The 18089-nt window shown below is 37.1% G+C and overlaps 2 protein-coding genes across 2 annotated transcripts in view; one reads left to right on the top strand and one right to left on the bottom strand.

Annotated features, from left to right (window-relative positions):
* The window catches only part of LOC108367991 (uncharacterized), a 5681-nt gene extending 5170 nt beyond the window's left edge, over positions 1–511 (top strand). The window contains exon 4 of the mRNA XM_017622711.1: positions 3–511. Coding sequence (XP_017478200.1) covers positions 3–96 — 94 coding nt within the window. The 3' untranslated portion in view covers positions 97–511. The remainder of the gene's footprint in view (positions 1–2) is intronic.
* A 1472-nt stretch (positions 512–1983) lies between these two features.
* LOC108367992 (uncharacterized) lies at positions 1984–2570 on the bottom strand. Its single transcript, XM_017622712.1, has 3 exons — positions 2531–2570; positions 2254–2453; positions 1984–2169 (listed from the first exon to the last, which is right to left on the bottom strand). The coding sequence occupies exons 1-3, from the start codon at positions 2568–2570 to the stop codon at positions 1984–1986; spliced, it is 426 nt and encodes a 141-aa protein (XP_017478201.1).
* Between the last annotated feature and the right edge of the window lie 15519 nt (positions 2571–18089).

Raw genomic sequence — 18089 nt, 5'->3', positions numbered from 1 at the left:
AGGAAAGCATTGCAGAATACTGCCAGTGAGGAAAGCAGGATCTACGTATTTCAATTACAAAGGATACCATTCATTTGTATTGATGGCAATCGCTGATGCCCACTATCGTTTTATTTATGCTGATGTCGGTGTTAATGGGAGAGTGGGTGATGCTGGAATTTGGTTGAACTCGGACCTGAAATACGCTATTGAAAAAAATGAAGTACATATACCAGCCCCATGCACGCTCCCTTTCATGTCAACTCCCTCGCCTTTTGTGCTTTTAGCCGATGATGCCTTTGCTCTAAAAGACTACTTAATGAAACCTTACTCTCATCTAAGACTATCACCAAGCGAACTTAAATACAACAACATACTTTCGAGGAACAGGCGCGTTGTTGAAAATGCTTTTGGCATTCTTGCGAACCGTTTTCGAGTTTTATTTTCACCCATCCATCGCGCTCCAGCTGCAGCCATTCAGATTGTATTATCTTGCGTATGTGTGCACAACTTTTTAAGAACAGAAAATGTGAAAAAGGAAACTACGTTTGACGCCATTTCCGAAAGTGAAATAGATGCAATAATAGATAACAACTAAACCACAACCGCTTCTGAAAGAAATGCGTCAAAAAGGAGCGCTGAAGAAATAAGAAAAACTTTCGAAAACTATTTTTCTGCGGTAAATTAAAATATCGTTTCATTGTTTAAATAAACCAAAACTTTTGGTGTTGGAAATTTTCCATACTAGTAGAAGCAACAATTGGTTTATTTGGTGACTAAATAAATGAGTACAATGTCTTCAATTTATGTACATACCTACTAGCTAATACCTGCCTACTTAGCGGTGCACCGTGAGTAGTACAAAAACTGTTACATTTTTGATTCAATTAGAGCAACCAAATATTTTAATGAAAGTAATAATAAAGTAAAAAAGTGGTAAGAATAATCAAAATACATATTCACTCGGCAAAATAATAACTCTGCCTCCTTTCGTAAAGTTTGACTATTTTCCTTTTGTTTATTGAACTTTAATAATTTACTTATAAAAATACACCCCATTAATTAAAAATCTTTAAACTTGGCAATATGTGGTGCGTTTATAATTATGACACGGGATGTATAGTTAACTCTACAAACAAAACCATATCAATAAAACTTTTAAACTTTAAACGAAATTCAGGAAAACTCATCAAAATTTCGATTTTTTTCTTTTAAATATTAAAAAGAAAATTGCATGTCTGTGTAGATGTGTAATTTTTATGTAATAAATGGCAAATTTCAAGTGGCTTAAGATCACCGTTAATTTTGGGTATTGTTTTTTTTTAAGCTGAGGGCGCCGCAACAACCCATTTTGTTTTTGAAATACTTAAAAGGAAGTTCGAAATTGTTATGTAATTTTATGCATTTTCTTGAATTTTGTTTAAAGTTTAAAGCTTCTAGGGATATGTGTTTGGTTGTAGAGTTAACTCTAAAGTTTTATAAATAAGTTATTAAAATTCAATAACCTACGGAAAATGGTCAAAACATGACAAAAAGGGACACTCCTATTTTTGTCTATGAGTGTACATACATACATATAAATAGTCATTGTGTTACATAAGCCCATTCCGTTTCAATTGCTCACTTTGCAGATCCATCAAAATGTCACGCATTTGTTTCTTCGCTTTGAGTTGCAAGTCGGGGTCCAGTTTTACAATTTCTTCACCCATGTATATACCAAAACTGTTTGCCTTTTCGTCAGTGTTATTTGTTTTTGATGCAACATGAAAGGCATTTGTTAAATTTTGTGATGCTTCGATTAAAGCAGAGGCGTTTTCTTCCAAATCATTATTAATTTTTGTTCTTCGTTTTCTTGTTGCATGAACCAACTTTCTAGTGCTATTGTTGTTATTGTCATCAAACCGACCACAGTTTTGCGAAGTAACCAGAGGTGGAGTTACAATCTCATCCGATATGATTTTAATTGGTGTTGCATCACTATTAGTGTCTTCTGTAGAGATGTTTTTAGTATCTTGCGAGCGACTGGATACTGCTGTTACTTGTAATTGCAAGAGGGGTAATTGTAATGAACTCTGTGTTGTCTTCGATGAGTGAAAAGGATGACTCTGAGTCAAAGCCTGGATCGAAACATTCTGCAGGCTGCAGTTGCTCCCCAAGCTTACGCGATGGATTGGGATCAGGGTCCAGGTTCTACAAGAGAATGCAAATATTAAGCAAATTTTACGTAGCACGCGAATCGACGCTTTGCCCGGTTTCACACAATAAAAGTCGTACCTGCAAACTCCACTTATTAAAATTATTCACTGATGGTGTATGCTCATTCACATGTTGTAGGAATTTCAAAGCTTCATAGAACTTCCAGCTGGTCTGTACGTTTTCGTCTCCGCCGGCACCGCTTCTCTTTGCCTTGTCCATCCTCTGCTTCTCTGAACTGAAATATGACTTGATGTTGCACCACTTGTGCGTAACTTCATCTTTAAATAAATATATGTATTATACAAACATATAATATATCTTTTAGTTATTACATGTGAACTTGCTAAAAACTTACCGTAATGAAATGGTACATTTGCTGTGAACGTTGAGTTCATTTCATCCACCAAAGCGAGCCAAAACTGCTGCTTTTTATATTTGTGCTTATATGATGGTAGCATATGATTCCATATATATTCTGCACCGTGGACTTTGTCAATTAAATGGAATACGTAGTTGTCTTGCCACTTTAATTTCATTTTTATTGTTATAAAACTGTTTTACATCAATTTTAATTTCGTTTATTTGAATTTCGGTAATGAAACGTCAAAATTCAGCTGTTCTTCACACAGAATTTTTCTTTCTCTAACACATTGCCGAATAGTTTTTGTAATTTGACTTTCGTCAGTTTTTTTGTTTGTATTTCAAATGAAAAATACAGGAAAAAAACGTAGTATCATACGGGCATTAGCTACACTCTAAAAAAAATTTTGTAGACTTCCTACCTAAAAGGAACGTTACTGATTTCCTACCTTATTATTCGCGAAATTACATGCTCGATTATTCAACGAATAGTTCGTTTAAATTTCGGACTTTTTATAGTGTAATATAGCTGCTGTGGTGTGCGTAAATTTACTAAGAAAGTGTGTACAAGCTACAAAATACACATCTGCTGTTTGATTTCACCCTTACGCTACGCGCACACTGCAGCCGGCATTGACCGAATTGTGCTCGGCCGATATCGGCTATATGCGGGCGATATGAATAAACCCTTGTGATTATATGAGCGCTCTCACACATAAACCGATAACCGAACCGGCATCGGCCGTTGACGTCCGTCAGTGACGATAAATTCAAACATGTTTGTTTTTCTCGTCCGATGTAAGGTGAAAAGTATCAAAATCGACTGCGATAAATTAAGTTATTGGGTGCAAAACAAAAAAATTACCTATAAAATCACATGTTTAGAGTATGTCAATTAAAATTTATCAAAATATTTCACTGCTTACAAAATTTAAATCAAAACTAGATTTGTGCGTACAAATACGGTCGGCAAATAATCTGGTTAAGTGTGCGCATCAGTTCGGACGGTCAAATTGTTCGGCCGAAATCGGTCGGCCTATCGGATGCAATGTGCGCCTAGCGTTAGAATTGTGTAAAGCCACGAACAGAAAGGATTTTACACACGAAAATGTGTAAACGAGAAAAACGCATATTTATCGTGTAAATTTACCAAAAAATTAAAAAAATAAACAAAAATATACTCGATTTATAGTCGCATTTTTAAACAGATTTTTTAGAGTGTACGTATAACAACAGTTTCCTTTGTTAAACAAAAATAAAGTGGTGTACAGCTTAGTTACGTATAATCTTTATTAACAAAAAAAAGGTGCAATGGACTTACTATTTAGTCTTTCTAATTGTAATTTATGTATTTAAAAAAAATTTAGTTCTAGTTGAAGCATTTTAGCCGTTTTTTTTGTTCAATCTAGCCGGCCGCCCCGAAAAGTTCTGGAAACACTGCACCATATACAGCAAAAGGACGATGCTGCTGGCGTGTGGATATGATATTGACATCATTGGCCTGAAACCCACGGAGGTTAGCGCAGCATTTTGCAGCTTAGAAAAAAAGCTAACGAGATTGATCTAGCGGTGAACGAAGACAAGACACAGTACCACCTGTCAACACATAAAAAGTCGTCGGGTATTGGGACACACGTCACTGTTGGCAGTCAAAACTTTGATGTAGTGAAGAGTTTTGTTTACTTAGGATCCAGCATGTACACCACCATTAATGTCAGTCTTGAGATAAAGCGAAAAATAACTCTTGCCAACACGTGCTACTTTGGGCTCGGTAGGCACCTGAAATTCAGAACCCGCTTTCGATGAACAAAAATCTCGCTGCACAAATCTCTCCTTATGCCCGCCCTTTTATATGGCGCAGAAACATGGAAGATGACAAACATGAGACGTTTTTGGGGCGCTTTCGTTAGAACTGCTCTTCGCAAGATCTATGGCTCCGTTGGTGTGGGCCACGAGTACCGAAGAAGGTGGAATGACAAACTGTACGAGCTTTTGAACGACATGGACATGTTGTTCGCATGAATGACGACGCTCCGGTGAAGGTATCCTTCGACTCCGCACCCATGAGTGGACAAAGAAAGCAAGGCCGCGAACACAGTGGAAGGACCAAGTGCAGAAGGAATTGTCCGCACGTGGGATGAACAACTGGCGCAAATCCGCAATGGAGAGAGGCAACTGGCGAAGTTTTTTGGTATCGGCCCAAACTGACAAACGGTTGTAGTACCAAATAAGAAGAATAACCTCCCAAAATTTAACTGGAATCTATGCACTAGTTTTTGAGTTAAGTCAGAACAACGAGAAGGGCTATCATCTTATACATACAGATTTTCGTACTGTTCAAAAAAGGCGCAGAAGTTAATTGAAGTAAAATCAATAGGGGAAATTAAAAAAATAAAATTTGTTTCCTTAAAACTCTGAACAACAATATTCTGAAATAATTTTCCATCCGATTCGCTTCAATTTTTTTGTGGGTCTTATACATGAAGTAAGATAACACGTGTTCGAGGAATTTTTTTTTTTTTCCTTTTTTTCTTCGGAGATATGATCTGCCAAAGTTCGCATTTTTTTCGTGATTCTGACTAATCATGTACTCCTTGAAACCTCGGGTTCTGCCCGTCGTAGAGACTTCGTCTTAACGCCATTTTAAAGCTAAAGAAACGGGCTTAATATTTCCGTATATAAGATGGTCAAGATTGTCCTAAAGCTAACTTAGCTATTAACAGTTGAACGTTTTGAAGTTTATTTGCTTAGTGAAGACCAGTAAATTAGGGATTTAAACTCATTAAATCGTAATCCTTGTTTAATTCCCATAAAAACCGTGGTTCAAAAAAATGGGGGTTTTTCAAGAACTATTTTTAAAATATATACTTTATGTCGAGATAGTTTATTTTGTGAGATTCAACAATTATTTGTATTTTTTTTCGAAAACTTATGTTAAGATATATTTGGTAAGGTGTGTGCAAAAAGTAAAATTTTATTGCGGATTCCGATAGAATACCTATCCAGATATAATATTTGTATGGCAAGATTTTTCTTTAAGGCGACAAACCCCTAGAAATGGGCGTGGAAATTGCAGGACTAAAATTAGCAAAACGCAGATTTTATTGCGGATTTCGGCAGAATATCGCTTCGTTAACAATATTTGTTCCACGTTTTGCAAGCTTTATTTATACAAATGCCACGCCCATTTTTAGGGGCTTGTCGCCTTAAAGAAAAAAATATTATACCTGGATAGGTGTTCTATCAGAATCTGCAATAAAATTTAAATTCTTGCAAAAACTCGATGTTTAACACTTGCTAAATATATCTCAACATAAGTTATGGAAAATAAATTCCAAAAAATGGTTTATTCGCACAAAATAAACTATCTCGTCATAAAGAAAAATATTTTAAAAATAGTTCTTGAAAACCCCCCATTTTTTAACCACGGTTTTTATATATGTATAAAGTTAGCGAAACAACATCGACCAAAAAATGTCGCATATATCCATGAATTTGTCGTTTTTTGCCGTTAATTAGTCGTGGAAAAAATAATTTTGTTGCTCTGGTATTTTTTTAGATATAAGGTGTTTTGCTAACTTTATATAAAGTTAGTGAATCACCCCACCAAACTCAAAGACAAACGACTAGGCTTTATGTCAAAATTTGCCGTTTTTTTGGCGTTCTAAGATGAGCTAGCTTACTTTCGAAAAAAATATTTTTTTTTTTAATGTTTAATGTTCAATAATATTTAGAAGAAATGGGAAAAAAGAGCGTTTTACCGCACTAAAAGCACAAAATTTTTTTTATCAAAGGATACTCCTATTCATGTTTATGGTAAACAAAANTTTTAGAAGTAATTGGAAAAAAGAGCGTTTTACCGCACTAAAAGCACTAAATTTTTTTTATCAAAGGATACTCCTATTCATGTTTATGGTAAACAAAAATAAAAAAATAAACCATATTTACATGTATAAATTAATAAACATTCATGCTTGCGAAACTGGTACATCTGGAGAAGGAACAATGGAATCGCAACAAACGAAATTGAATTTTAAAGGGGAGAGTAATACTTCATGGTACCCTAAAGGCGTTGGCCCATTGCAGGCTTGCTTTGCACGCATTGCTGACTTTAATTTGCTTTGAGTTACTTCGAAAACTTGTTTGGCCGAATGGCGGCTTGTAACGCTGTCAAAGTAACCAGATGTCTGGTTGAAAAGTCAATGTCTGTTCCCTTAACACAAGTAATTATTTTCTTAGAAAACTGTAGAAAATGTATCAAAAACTTTCATATTTATTTTTAAGTTAATGCGAAATGATGTTTGCATTTAAAAGAAATGGTAATAATGATACATATATATGTATATCTACATTTACTAAAAAACAATAACTTAAAAGAGCGATTTACTTGAAGAAAAGAGCTATAAGAAATTTCTCCTCTCGTGTAAAATTTGTAAAAGTGGGCTTTTTGCAACTTTTTACTATAAGATAACGATAGTTATGTTAAATATAAATATGGAAACAACGAACAATTTATATTTCGTTTCGAATTGCTTGCATGACTTTTTTTTTTAATTAAGTAAGCAAATTTTTGTTTGAATTTATGTTTTTTGAACGGGAAAATACCTCTTTGTCAAAAGCCTACAAAACGCTTTCAAATGAAACGTTTGCCTATTTTAAACTTTGAGGCGCTTAAAGCAAGTGAAGAAAAGCTGCCATTTGGCCAGCCTTTATACGTTTTAGTATATTCCAAATAATTTTTGACAATTCTCGCAGCGAAGCAAGCAACGCAAGCCTGCATTGGGCCAGTACCTTAAGTAGAAATGAGCGAAAAAATTTGTTGTTTTATAATATAACCTAAAATATTGCGGAAAACCGTGTTTTTACACTTAGAGGCTAGGATATCTCAAAATTCTGACGTGGTAGAGAAATTCTGCAGCTCGATTTGGATTCAGCACCGAAAAATCTACACAAAACGGTTCCACTCAGGTGACAAAAAAAGTTAAAATTTTTCGAACTGTGTAATCAAACAATAATCAAGAAAAAAAAATACTTAACTTATCTGCGTGCTAGCATTTTCAACGCGAATACAATTTAACAAAAACGCAAGAACGTAGGTTTGCAACTTCATCTTTTTATCAATCATGGTTTGCATTTTAGTGCATTTAAATTTGTAGATTCTTGTAAATTCAGAAATTTTAGTTCAGAAAAAAGCACTAAAAAGGGCACTAGGCACTAAACCATTTATTTTGGCGTTTTAATTTTCAAAAAGCACTAAATCTAGTGCTTAAAGCACTAAGTTGGCAACTATGGTACCAATTGTCCAAACAAAACATGCAAACACAAACTTTGCAAAACATGAAACCATGTATGTATATGGCGCGAGTGTAGCGAAGTGCGCAGAAACCGAACAAAGAGCTGTTTCCGGATCGTGGGTCCGAATCTCACTGACGTTTTTTTAAATCGTTTTTTTATTTTTTTTTTTGTAATTATAGGTGTTGCTTCCTTTCAATTAAAGTATAAAAAAACATATAAAAAATTAGATTCACTTGGAAATGGATATCTCAGTTCTCTCTCATCTTAACAAAGGGCTGTTATGGGATTTGTGGTTCGAATCCCACTGGCAGCAAACCTTTTTTTATACCCGAGCGCACTTGTGCACAAGGGTATTATAACTTTGTTCACATAACGGTTGTTTGTAACAGGCAAAACGAATCGAGATATATACAGACAAATGTATACATAAATGATCAGAATGAAAAGATAAATCGGTTAAGCAGTGGCTGTCCGTCCGTCCGTCCGTCTGTGCACACGATAACTCGAGTGAAAATTGAGATATCTTAACGAAACTTGGCAAACTCCTACTCAATGCCTCGCAGGCAACGAGGCGCTCGCAGCTCGTACTCGTAGCAGCAATGAGGCGAGGCACGAGAAGTTTGGCTTGCCTGCAGTGTTGCCAAACATGGGATTTTCTTACCAAAACTGGTAGTTTTTTTTTCCATTTGGTAGGTTGGTAGGCTTGATTGGATTTTGAAAGGTTTCGGGACAATGTGCAATAGTCCATACATTTTAGCAACCTTTTTTACACGAATATTTCACCGGTGCGTTCGTATAACGGCGGCCGAACACACGTAAATATAACTGATCCCTAAGTACAAACTTCTACCCTTATTTTTGCCAATATACAATACGAACATCGATATATCGTCACCTAAGGGCGAAAAGGTGACAAGTCCATTTTTTTTAATTCTTCAGGAGAGACGAAAAATCTATTTAGTTTCGTATTACCAGCTATTCTGCATCAAAACCCAAACTTTGGGAAAAAAACGGACTTGGCACCTTTTCAGAAAAGTCTGCCAATGGGCTCGTACCCAACCCCAATCGTAGAAGGCAAATGTGGCCAGAATAAATATTATGTCGGATATTCAGGCAGAGTTAAAGGCCTTAGAGTCTTTTAAAATGGCATCAAGGCTTGTGAACTCTTGAACCACCTGGGAGCTCACAATAACGTAACGCTGTGGGGGGTTCAGGGACATGAAGGGTTTGGAGGTAACGAAAGGGCTGACTATCTCGCAAAGCGTGGAGCCCAAATACGTTTGCATGGTCCCGAGCCATTCTGCGGTACATCCAAATGATACACTGCAGACCTACTTAGGAGCTAGCTGGGAATAATCTCAAATTACTGCCGACTGGCGGAAGTCAAAGGGAATAAGAAAATCAAAGAGATTCATAACTCTTTCCAGAAGGAACTCCGAAAGACACCTTGAACTTATATCTCTTACTTGCAACCNGCACCTTGAACTTATAACTCTTACTTGCAACCTGACAGCACCCCGCAAGTTAACGTACCGTTTGAATTAAATGGGTCTTTCTATAGAGATGGGCTGTAGGTTTTGTGGGCTGGTGATGAAAACCCCAGAGTATATTCTATGTGCCTATCCACGAAGTATGAACCGTAGATTGATACACCTTGGAGAACTATCCTCTCCTCCATCTAAAGTTTGGAACATGGCTTCATCCAAAGTGCTGAGCTTTTTAAATAGACTAAGGTTGGAGTGATTACAATTAGGATTTAGCACTATATATATTCTTAGGTCGCAGCGCGGGTATCTCCGACGTAATAATAATAATATCGTCACTAGCCACGAATAAAGACACTCGGGTGTTTTGGCGACGAAAAAAAACGTGAACATATTTGAAGAAAAAGACGCGTGGACATGGATTCAACATCAAAAACTCTTTGGGCATTCGTATACTGTTACACTCGCAAACGTAGTTGATCGCGAACGTAAGTTTATGCGTATTTCTTCGCCGTCAAAGAGGTAAACGCGGCTTTCTTGCCGTCACCTATGTTAAGAGTCTTTCTTCGCCGACATTTTTTTACGCGTCTTTTTCGCTGTCAACTTTTGAGCTAGCGTCTTAATTCGTATCTATGTAGTGATGATGTGTATGTATGTGTAAAGTGACATAAATTTGGGCAAGTCTGTACAGTAAAATGAATCGTTATACGCAATTAATATTTTTTTTTATTTTACTAGCTGTGTTTTAGTTTCACTAAGGTTTATTATTAATATTAAAACTCAAAAAAAATTTTGGTAGGTTATGGTGGGAAATTTTGGTAGGAACAAAAGTTTGTCTGTGGCAACGCTGCTTGCTCGGCAAACAAGCGAGCTCTGCTTGTCAGCTCGCGCTCTTATTAAACGAGCGAGGTTGTTGTGGTTGCCTCGATCGCAGTGTGAGGCGAATACCTGTCTGCATACTCGCTCTGCTAGGTAAGACGAGTCATGATTCAATAATACAAGGTTAGATAATTATTGACAGCTGCGGTTTGACACTCCCTTACAAAAGGTTGCATTTACGAAGAACAGAGAAAGGGGAAGAATGCAATCCCTTGTTTCGAAAAAGGGAAGTAGAAAAGTACGCAAAGTAGGCAATTAGTAGTGAAATTCCTTTCGTAAATTCTAATGTATTTGCAGGAAATCTGGCATTTTAAACGAAATGTTGAACGTAATATTGATATATCTACGTGAATTACGTAATTTATATGCTATTTAGCCGTATAAAAACTGCAAAATGACTCAAAATTAAAATAAGACTACTATGAGATTGATGTAAACATCCAATGCTTAGGTTTTCATCAGTTAGGTATGCTTCATATGTATATACAAATAAACATAATGCACAAAAGCTTATACTTTTATTTCACACCAAAGCTACACTGTTTCCATGTAAATTTGCAAAGAAGCAACACGGTGCCACTGCTAAGGGAGCGGTGCGAGAGAGACAACTGTCAGTTTATCGAACCTTGTATTATTGAATCATGAGACGAGTGAGCGACGAGCTAGCGCTACATTATATATGTATGTATGTACGTATTTATGTACGTATATGTATATGTATGTGTACATACCCTGCAAAAAATTGTGCGACTAATCTCTAAAGAGAGTATTCCGAGATTACTCTCAATCGGGTACAGTTGGGCATTAATTAGTCGCAACTAGTCTCATACGGGTACTAATGGAGATCAATTGGTCTCGACTCATCCCTTATGGGTATAATTGGAGATCAATTAGTCCCCAACTCATCTTTAACGGGTACTATTAACGACTTAATGATATGTACGCACTTAGTCAATGGAATTTCATGTGCGGCGCTGGCTCGCAGAGAGAGTATTCGCCTAACAAAACTGAGCACCCCGGTTCGAATCTCAGCTGGCGCAAATTTTTATTTTTATTTTTTAAAAGTGACTAGTCGCTTTTTATACCCGTTCGAGTATAAAGGTGAACAATTAGTCTCTTCATAGGACATGCTCGAACAAAAGCGAACAGTTCATTCCATATAAAGAGATCAAATGTGGTATTAGTCGCATGTTCCTTTGCGATTGCTCCCGGAGTCATCCCGGATTAGTCGCATTTTTTTCAGGGAATCGTCTGTGCCGCAGAAACAAAAAACAAGTAAGCTCTTGTTAACACCCCAAAATAGTTTGCTACTTGTAGCAGTTATGCTGTATACCTGAATGAAATATATGTAATCCTTGGTGAAAAATTTATTTGTGGCCCGTTGCTCAAGGACATATGTACAAATGTATGTATGTATGGATATGTAGCCATGGGAAAATTTGCGTAAACAAAGAATAGAGGCCGGTTCACATACGTTGAATTTCAAAGCAGCCGTCCACATAGCCAAAATTTGGCAACGCTAAGGCCAACACAAAGCAGAAAGATCGCTGCATCGGTCGCCAGCTGTTCCAAATAAATAAATAAAATTATATGAAATGTTTTTTCCTTTCAATCAAATGAGGGCAAGAAATATAATTTTTCATGCTATTATTGATATGAAATATTAATTTATCTCTCGTTTATATGTTAATTTAGTGGCCAAAGTAGTCTCATTGTAGAACGCATATTTTTAACGTGCGTTCTGTCAAAGCAACGCCAACTACAAAGTCAACGCGAAAGTTCTATGTGGACCAGCCTTAATTATCAAATACTGTTTCACACCCCAAACAGTAGTTCGTATTTTCTACATACATACATATGTATGGGAACTAAACCAGGAATATTCATTTGAAAATGCTAACGTCCTACTCGTTTATGAAATGAAAGACAAAATAATTATTTTTATAAATATTATATTCTCATTTATACATATGTAACATAGTTACTTAGCCGAATTACTTAGTAATTACTTGTATGTAAGAATACAAAGACAAATTATTTATCAGAAGCATTGCCCCTTACACATTGAAAAAAGGTAATATAAGCTCTCAAAAAAGCAAAATCGCTACAGCGAAAAAAGTGTTTGAAAAACCGCATAAAAAGATCCCTAAGTGTATAAGTTGAAATTTTATAAGAAATTATTGAACATTAAAAAAATTATACCTACCTAGATATGTATGCGCATACATATGTGCCTACCTAGTAGACAAAACTGGTCGAAATAGCACGCATCTATTCTTCTGTGCATGAGAATATATACATAAATAAATACATACATATTTGTATATATGTATGTATATACATATCTGCATGTGTGCGTACACTCCTTTACTCGAAATTCTTAGTTAATACAATTTTTATCCCATACATTTTTGCTGACCAAACACCCCGCTTGTCTGTCTAATCTGCTTGCCTCATTTGCCTCGCTCGTTTGCTCGCCTCATTTGCCTCGCTTGTCTGCTGCAGCAAATGAGTACCTCGCTCGTTTACTCGCCTCGCTCGTCTGTTGCTGCAAATGAGTGCCTCGCTCGCAACGACGCCCTCGCGAGGGCAGAGCTAATGACGCCCTCGTTTGCTTGCCGCTCTACTCTTGCGCTGCCCTAGTTTGCTTACTCGCTCGCACGCTGCTCACCGCGTGCACTCGTACTTAACGAGTGCTCGTTTGCAAACAGCCTCGCTTGTTGCTCGTGAGTTGCGCCAGCTCAGGGCAAACTAACGAGCGAGGGGCTAAAATGAGCAAATCCGAACCCTGTTAAAAGCTTTTATTTCACTTGCTTTGTATATATGTATGAATGAATTTCTTTTTGCTCATAGGTACATATCTAAATGTTGTTTTTATTGCTTTTTAGACTCTTCGGTTTGGACTCGTGAAATAGGATAAAGGAACAATAATAAAGGTATGTAAATGCTAAAGAATTAACTTTGTGTAAATGTGTTGGTTGATTTTCCCGACAGGGTGGTAATATGATTTATTTTGGAACGAATCTCTGTCATCCCTTGTCAAGCTTGGTAGGGATGAATGAAATTCGTTCCAAAATAAATCTTCTGTGTAAATATTGACTAGTAAGCTCCATATAAAGACAAACCATAATGATTCGAAATTTTTCTGCCGTGTCAAGTAATAAGAGCAAGAATCATTATTCGACACTACATATTTATCTTATTTGAATGGGCGTAGCCAGGTAGGGGCCGGGGAGCCCGGGCCTCCCCCTGAATTCCAAACTTTTTCCTATATATTCAAAAATAGTAACAGGAAATGCTATCTCGATAATTTGGGCCCCTAGCTTTCAAGTTTTTTCCTAAGTATATACTATATATAAAATCATACACTCAATGCTAACAAAATAATTTGTAAGTTTTCATAATTAAATATGTGAATATGTGGATTATCCGGTTCTGTTTCAAGTTATTCTCGCTAACTTCAAAGTAATTCCATTCAAGAAGGGTAAAAACCTGACTGTAGTCGACAATGAGCGAAATTGGATTGAACGGTAAACTAATAATTAAATTTATAGTTCAATTCTATATTACTTTGCCTTTGCGTTTGTAACTTCTAAGTGTACATCGAAAGTTTGTATGAGAGAACCAATCTGAGATTATTGATAAAATTCTAGACCGGTTTGGTGAAGAGCCAAGACTTTTACTTCTAAAGTAATTACAGCGTAAAACGATGTATGAATGTTTAGTTTATCTTAAAAAAATTGGAGAGGTATATTACATAGTATACGAGACGTTCCCAAACTTATTTTTCTCGTAGACACCTTTCAAAACTTTACTGGTTTCGGTGGACCATCTGATGCTCATTTCTAACATATTCTCAAAGCTCATCAAAAAATGTGAAGATTAAATCTAACGATGTAAATTTGCATCGCGGGTGAGTTCCAAAACTAAATTCGGAGTGGCAAATATAAAAATAATATATTTTCTTGTGTTCTATTTATTAAAATAATGTTATTACATACTTGCAAGTTTTAAAATACAGAACTGTCTCGCTTTGAGGAGTTATATTTTTTAAGAGCAATAAACTTCTCACATGTTCGGCTCACTCGTGAATTTGCATGTTATGTATTTGTCAAATAGTTTATTTGTGCTTATGGCATCATTTTTATTTTTATCGCTCCGAGTTTTAAAGTGATGCGAAAAATATTCGTCACCCGCATTTTTTAAACACAAAACTTGAAGCAATAAAAATGCAAAGCTTTTTAAGCCAAACTTCAAATTCAGAAACTGAGAAAAGACAAAAGAACGAGCCTAGAAAAATCGATGACAAACAACCAAGCAAGCAAGAAGCACAGAAAGTGGTCCACCGTCAAATCCTCTTCAAAACAGGATGGGAAAATAGAGTCATCGGTGACAGGTAATAAGGTCAATGGAAATAAGGTCAATTGACTTTATTTCCCACCCTGATGCGAAATAAAGTCAATTGACATTATTTCCTTTTCAAAAGCGAAATAAAGTCAACAAAAAATTGGAAATAAAGTCATTGACGCTATTTCCTCATTCAAATGGAAATAGCGTCAACAATGCTTTAAGTATGTCGATTCAGAGAAAAAATGTTGTTCTTACAATAAACATTGCCCCGTAAGTTGTTTTTTAATAGATGAAAAAGGCTTTTGCCAAATCCTCAGTGTTATGATATTAATCCACACACAATCATGAACTACCACCAATTGATTCTATTAAAAAAAGAATTTAAATTACGAATATGTAAAAACACGATGCGAAAAACTAAACGCCTGCGCACAGCTGGAATACGATAAATATTTGAATAAAGAGTTGAGAAATGATCCATAACTTGCAAAACATCTGTCGCGAACACTATTAAATTGAAGAAACAGTACATGTCCAAAAACCCCGGAGGAGCACTGAAAGAATTCTGTGTTTTAAATTAGCATATTTTGAACGAATTCGGAATGTCTAAGGTGGAAAAGAAACCAACAACCAAAGGAAACAATTATAGAAAAAGAATTTTCTTACACTGTATTTATGTCTCCGCCAGCAGTCATTTAAAAGCAGCTAGGGAGAACGACGACACCATTTATTAAATGGCACATTCAACGAGCCAAAGTGCCAAAATGCGGATATAAACAATTATTGATTATTTAATATCGGAACAGAGATCATATAAGTTAACCGATTGGTTTTCACACACTTTTGAAACACAAATTATATGCTTTTTTACTGCAGACAAGTTGTTGCCTCAAAACACAGCAGAAATCTTCCAATCCAACTCTCCTTAGTTATGAGGTGCCATATTGAGGAAAAAAAAAGTGCCAAAATGTGCCAAATAGAAAAATAAAAGTGCCAAAAAAGGTGTAATTCCTTTTAATCATAAGATAATTTTAAGATAAACCAGTTGAATAGCCTCTATAAATTAGAAAATTTTAGTTGAGAAAAAGAAGTGCACGCAAAGGATTTCACAAAAATGTATTGAAATGTTATTTTTTTTTACAAAAGTGCCATTTTGGCATTTTGTGCCAAATTGAAAAATTAAGTGCCATTTGAAGTAAAATAGAAACAAATGGCACGGATTGAGCCAAGTTGGCATCCCTGCTTCCAATAACTTACAAATATAAAAATGTGAAATATCGAGGGCTTGAATTCATTAATACCCTCTATCTGCAATTTGAACAAAAACTATTTTGTGATTTTAGAAACCATCTGGGACTTATTACCTGTCGTTATATAAGGTAGCATTAATATCACTGATGACAGGTAAAGCTTAGGTGGATTTTTATATCAGAATCTCATCTTTGTGAAAAGTGTGCAGATAGAGGGTATTATTGAATATAAGCCCTCGATGTTTAAAATATATAAAAATTTTATTTCAACGTATACAAAAAATAACCTACCTGCGTTACAGCACGTCGGGAGACGGGGAAGGGGGGCCGGGGGGGCCGCGGCGTAGCGCTGACGCGGGCCGCCGCGAAGCTAAGCAAGTTTAATGTTTGAGATTGAAGGCAACATGAGTTTTGCCACCTGCACCCACTCGATGGCTCCCAATCATTGCTGAGCAAAGTATCCACCCAAGCAAAGTATCAAGCCAACTGTGGCCAAAGGGTCAGATGTCTCATTTCCGGGCACTCCCAACATAATTTAGTCGAGACTTGCATTGCCGAACTGGCTTGGAAGTACTTAGATAGAGTGCCTTAAGTAGAGCTTGGCTGTACTTCCCCTCCACCTATTTTCCACCACGTAGTGGAAGACCGAAGCATATTCCCCAAGAGAAAAAGTGAAGCTTATCCCCATTAACATCTTAAAAATACTCCTGATTCTGACCCTGAGTCAGTTGTGGAGCTATTAGTGAAGATTCGACAATGTGCGAGTGCAGGCTCAGTGCTGGAATTAAACCAACATTCCCCTGAGGGAACTCTTTCTCTTTAGAATATCTTGAATAAAGGTAATGGTGGCGTATTATCCTGTAGCATTGAAAAGACACAAGTGCTCAAATATCTGGCCCCGGCAATCTCCGCATCGCCTCACTCAGTGTTATACCAACATCCGTTTCCTTTTATTCTGAAGTTGGCCTTTAAGGCTTTCCCACGTATGATGATTAAAGATACATTAAAGTTAAATAAATAGGCTATCAAGCACCATTTTGCTTCCTTACTATCGAGACCAGATACATTTTCGTGGGCCCCCATACTTTTTCACGCCAACGTAGACCCCTGTCGAGTCTCCCGTGGCCCCTGGTGGGCCAACTGGATCCTTTTGGGAATCACTGTGGTATACGGAAATTTAATTTTTTATATTTTTTATTTAGAATACGTCTTGTCCGGCTATTCGGTATACGGGTACGTAGAGCTATGAATTTAAAAAATACATCAGCTTTTAGTCGAGATATTCGCCTTTGTCGGCCGCTGTGGTGTAGTGATAAGCAGTGCGCGCTTCTATTCCGCAACGCCTGGATTCAAGTCCTGGTCAAAGCAACATAGCAAAAAAATATAGAAAAACGGTTTTTTCTAAACAGCGGTCGTCCCTCGGCAGGCAGTGGCAAACCTCCGAGTGGATTTCTGCTATGAAAAACAGCTTCTCAAAAAAATACAATCGCCATTCGGAGTCGGCGTAAAACTGTAGGTCCATCCGGTTTGTGTGACAACATCCAGGCGCACGCCACAAATCGCCTTTGACCATTCACCTGGGAGCGGGAAGAAGTGATTTGTTTGCGCGTTTGGGAGCGAACTAATATGACAAGACGTATCAGCCCGCGTGCGCTGGATTTGAGTCCCTGCACCTTTAAATCCTACCCAATGAAAAAAAACCATGCCTCGGATGATACCCCTTATTTTGATGACGATCACGGCAAAAGTAGAAAGGACTATGATTGAGGTATCTTCTTCTTCTTTTTCTTTGGCGCTGTAACCGCCTAAGCGAGTCACGCTAGTCGTTTCTCCTCTGTACCAACTGACGCCAATTTGAAACGCCAAGTGAAGCCAAGTCCTTCTTCACCTGATCTTTTCATCGTAGTGGGGGCCTCCCTCTTCCTCTGCTACTACCAGCGGGTTCCGAGTTGAATACTTTCAGAGCTGGAGCGTCAGTGTCCATTCGAACGACATGACCAAGCCAGCGGAGCCGCTGTATTTTAATTCGCTGCACTATGTCCATATCATTGTAAAGCACATACAGCTCATCGCCGTCGCCAACGCGTACAGGCCCGTAAATCTTCCGCACAATCTTTCTCTCAAACACTCCAAGAGCCGCCTCATCGGATGTTGTCATTGTCCATGCTTCTGCGCCATATACCAGCACGGGCATGATGAGTGACTTATAGAGCGTGGTTTTCGTACGTCGAGAGAGGACTTTACTCCTGAATTGCCTACTCAGTCCAAAGTAGCACTTGTTGGCAAGAGTGATTCT

This window comes from Rhagoletis zephyria, unplaced genomic scaffold (assembly GCF_001687245.7).
Source record: "Rhagoletis zephyria isolate East Lansing unplaced genomic scaffold, Rhagoletis_zephyria_1.1 Rzeph_scaffold_02910, whole genome shotgun sequence".
In the NCBI taxonomy this organism is placed as follows: domain Eukaryota; kingdom Metazoa; phylum Arthropoda; class Insecta; order Diptera; family Tephritidae; genus Rhagoletis; species Rhagoletis zephyria.
Note: the sequence above shows the minus strand (reverse complement) of the source record. Positions and strands in the feature narration are given on the sequence as shown.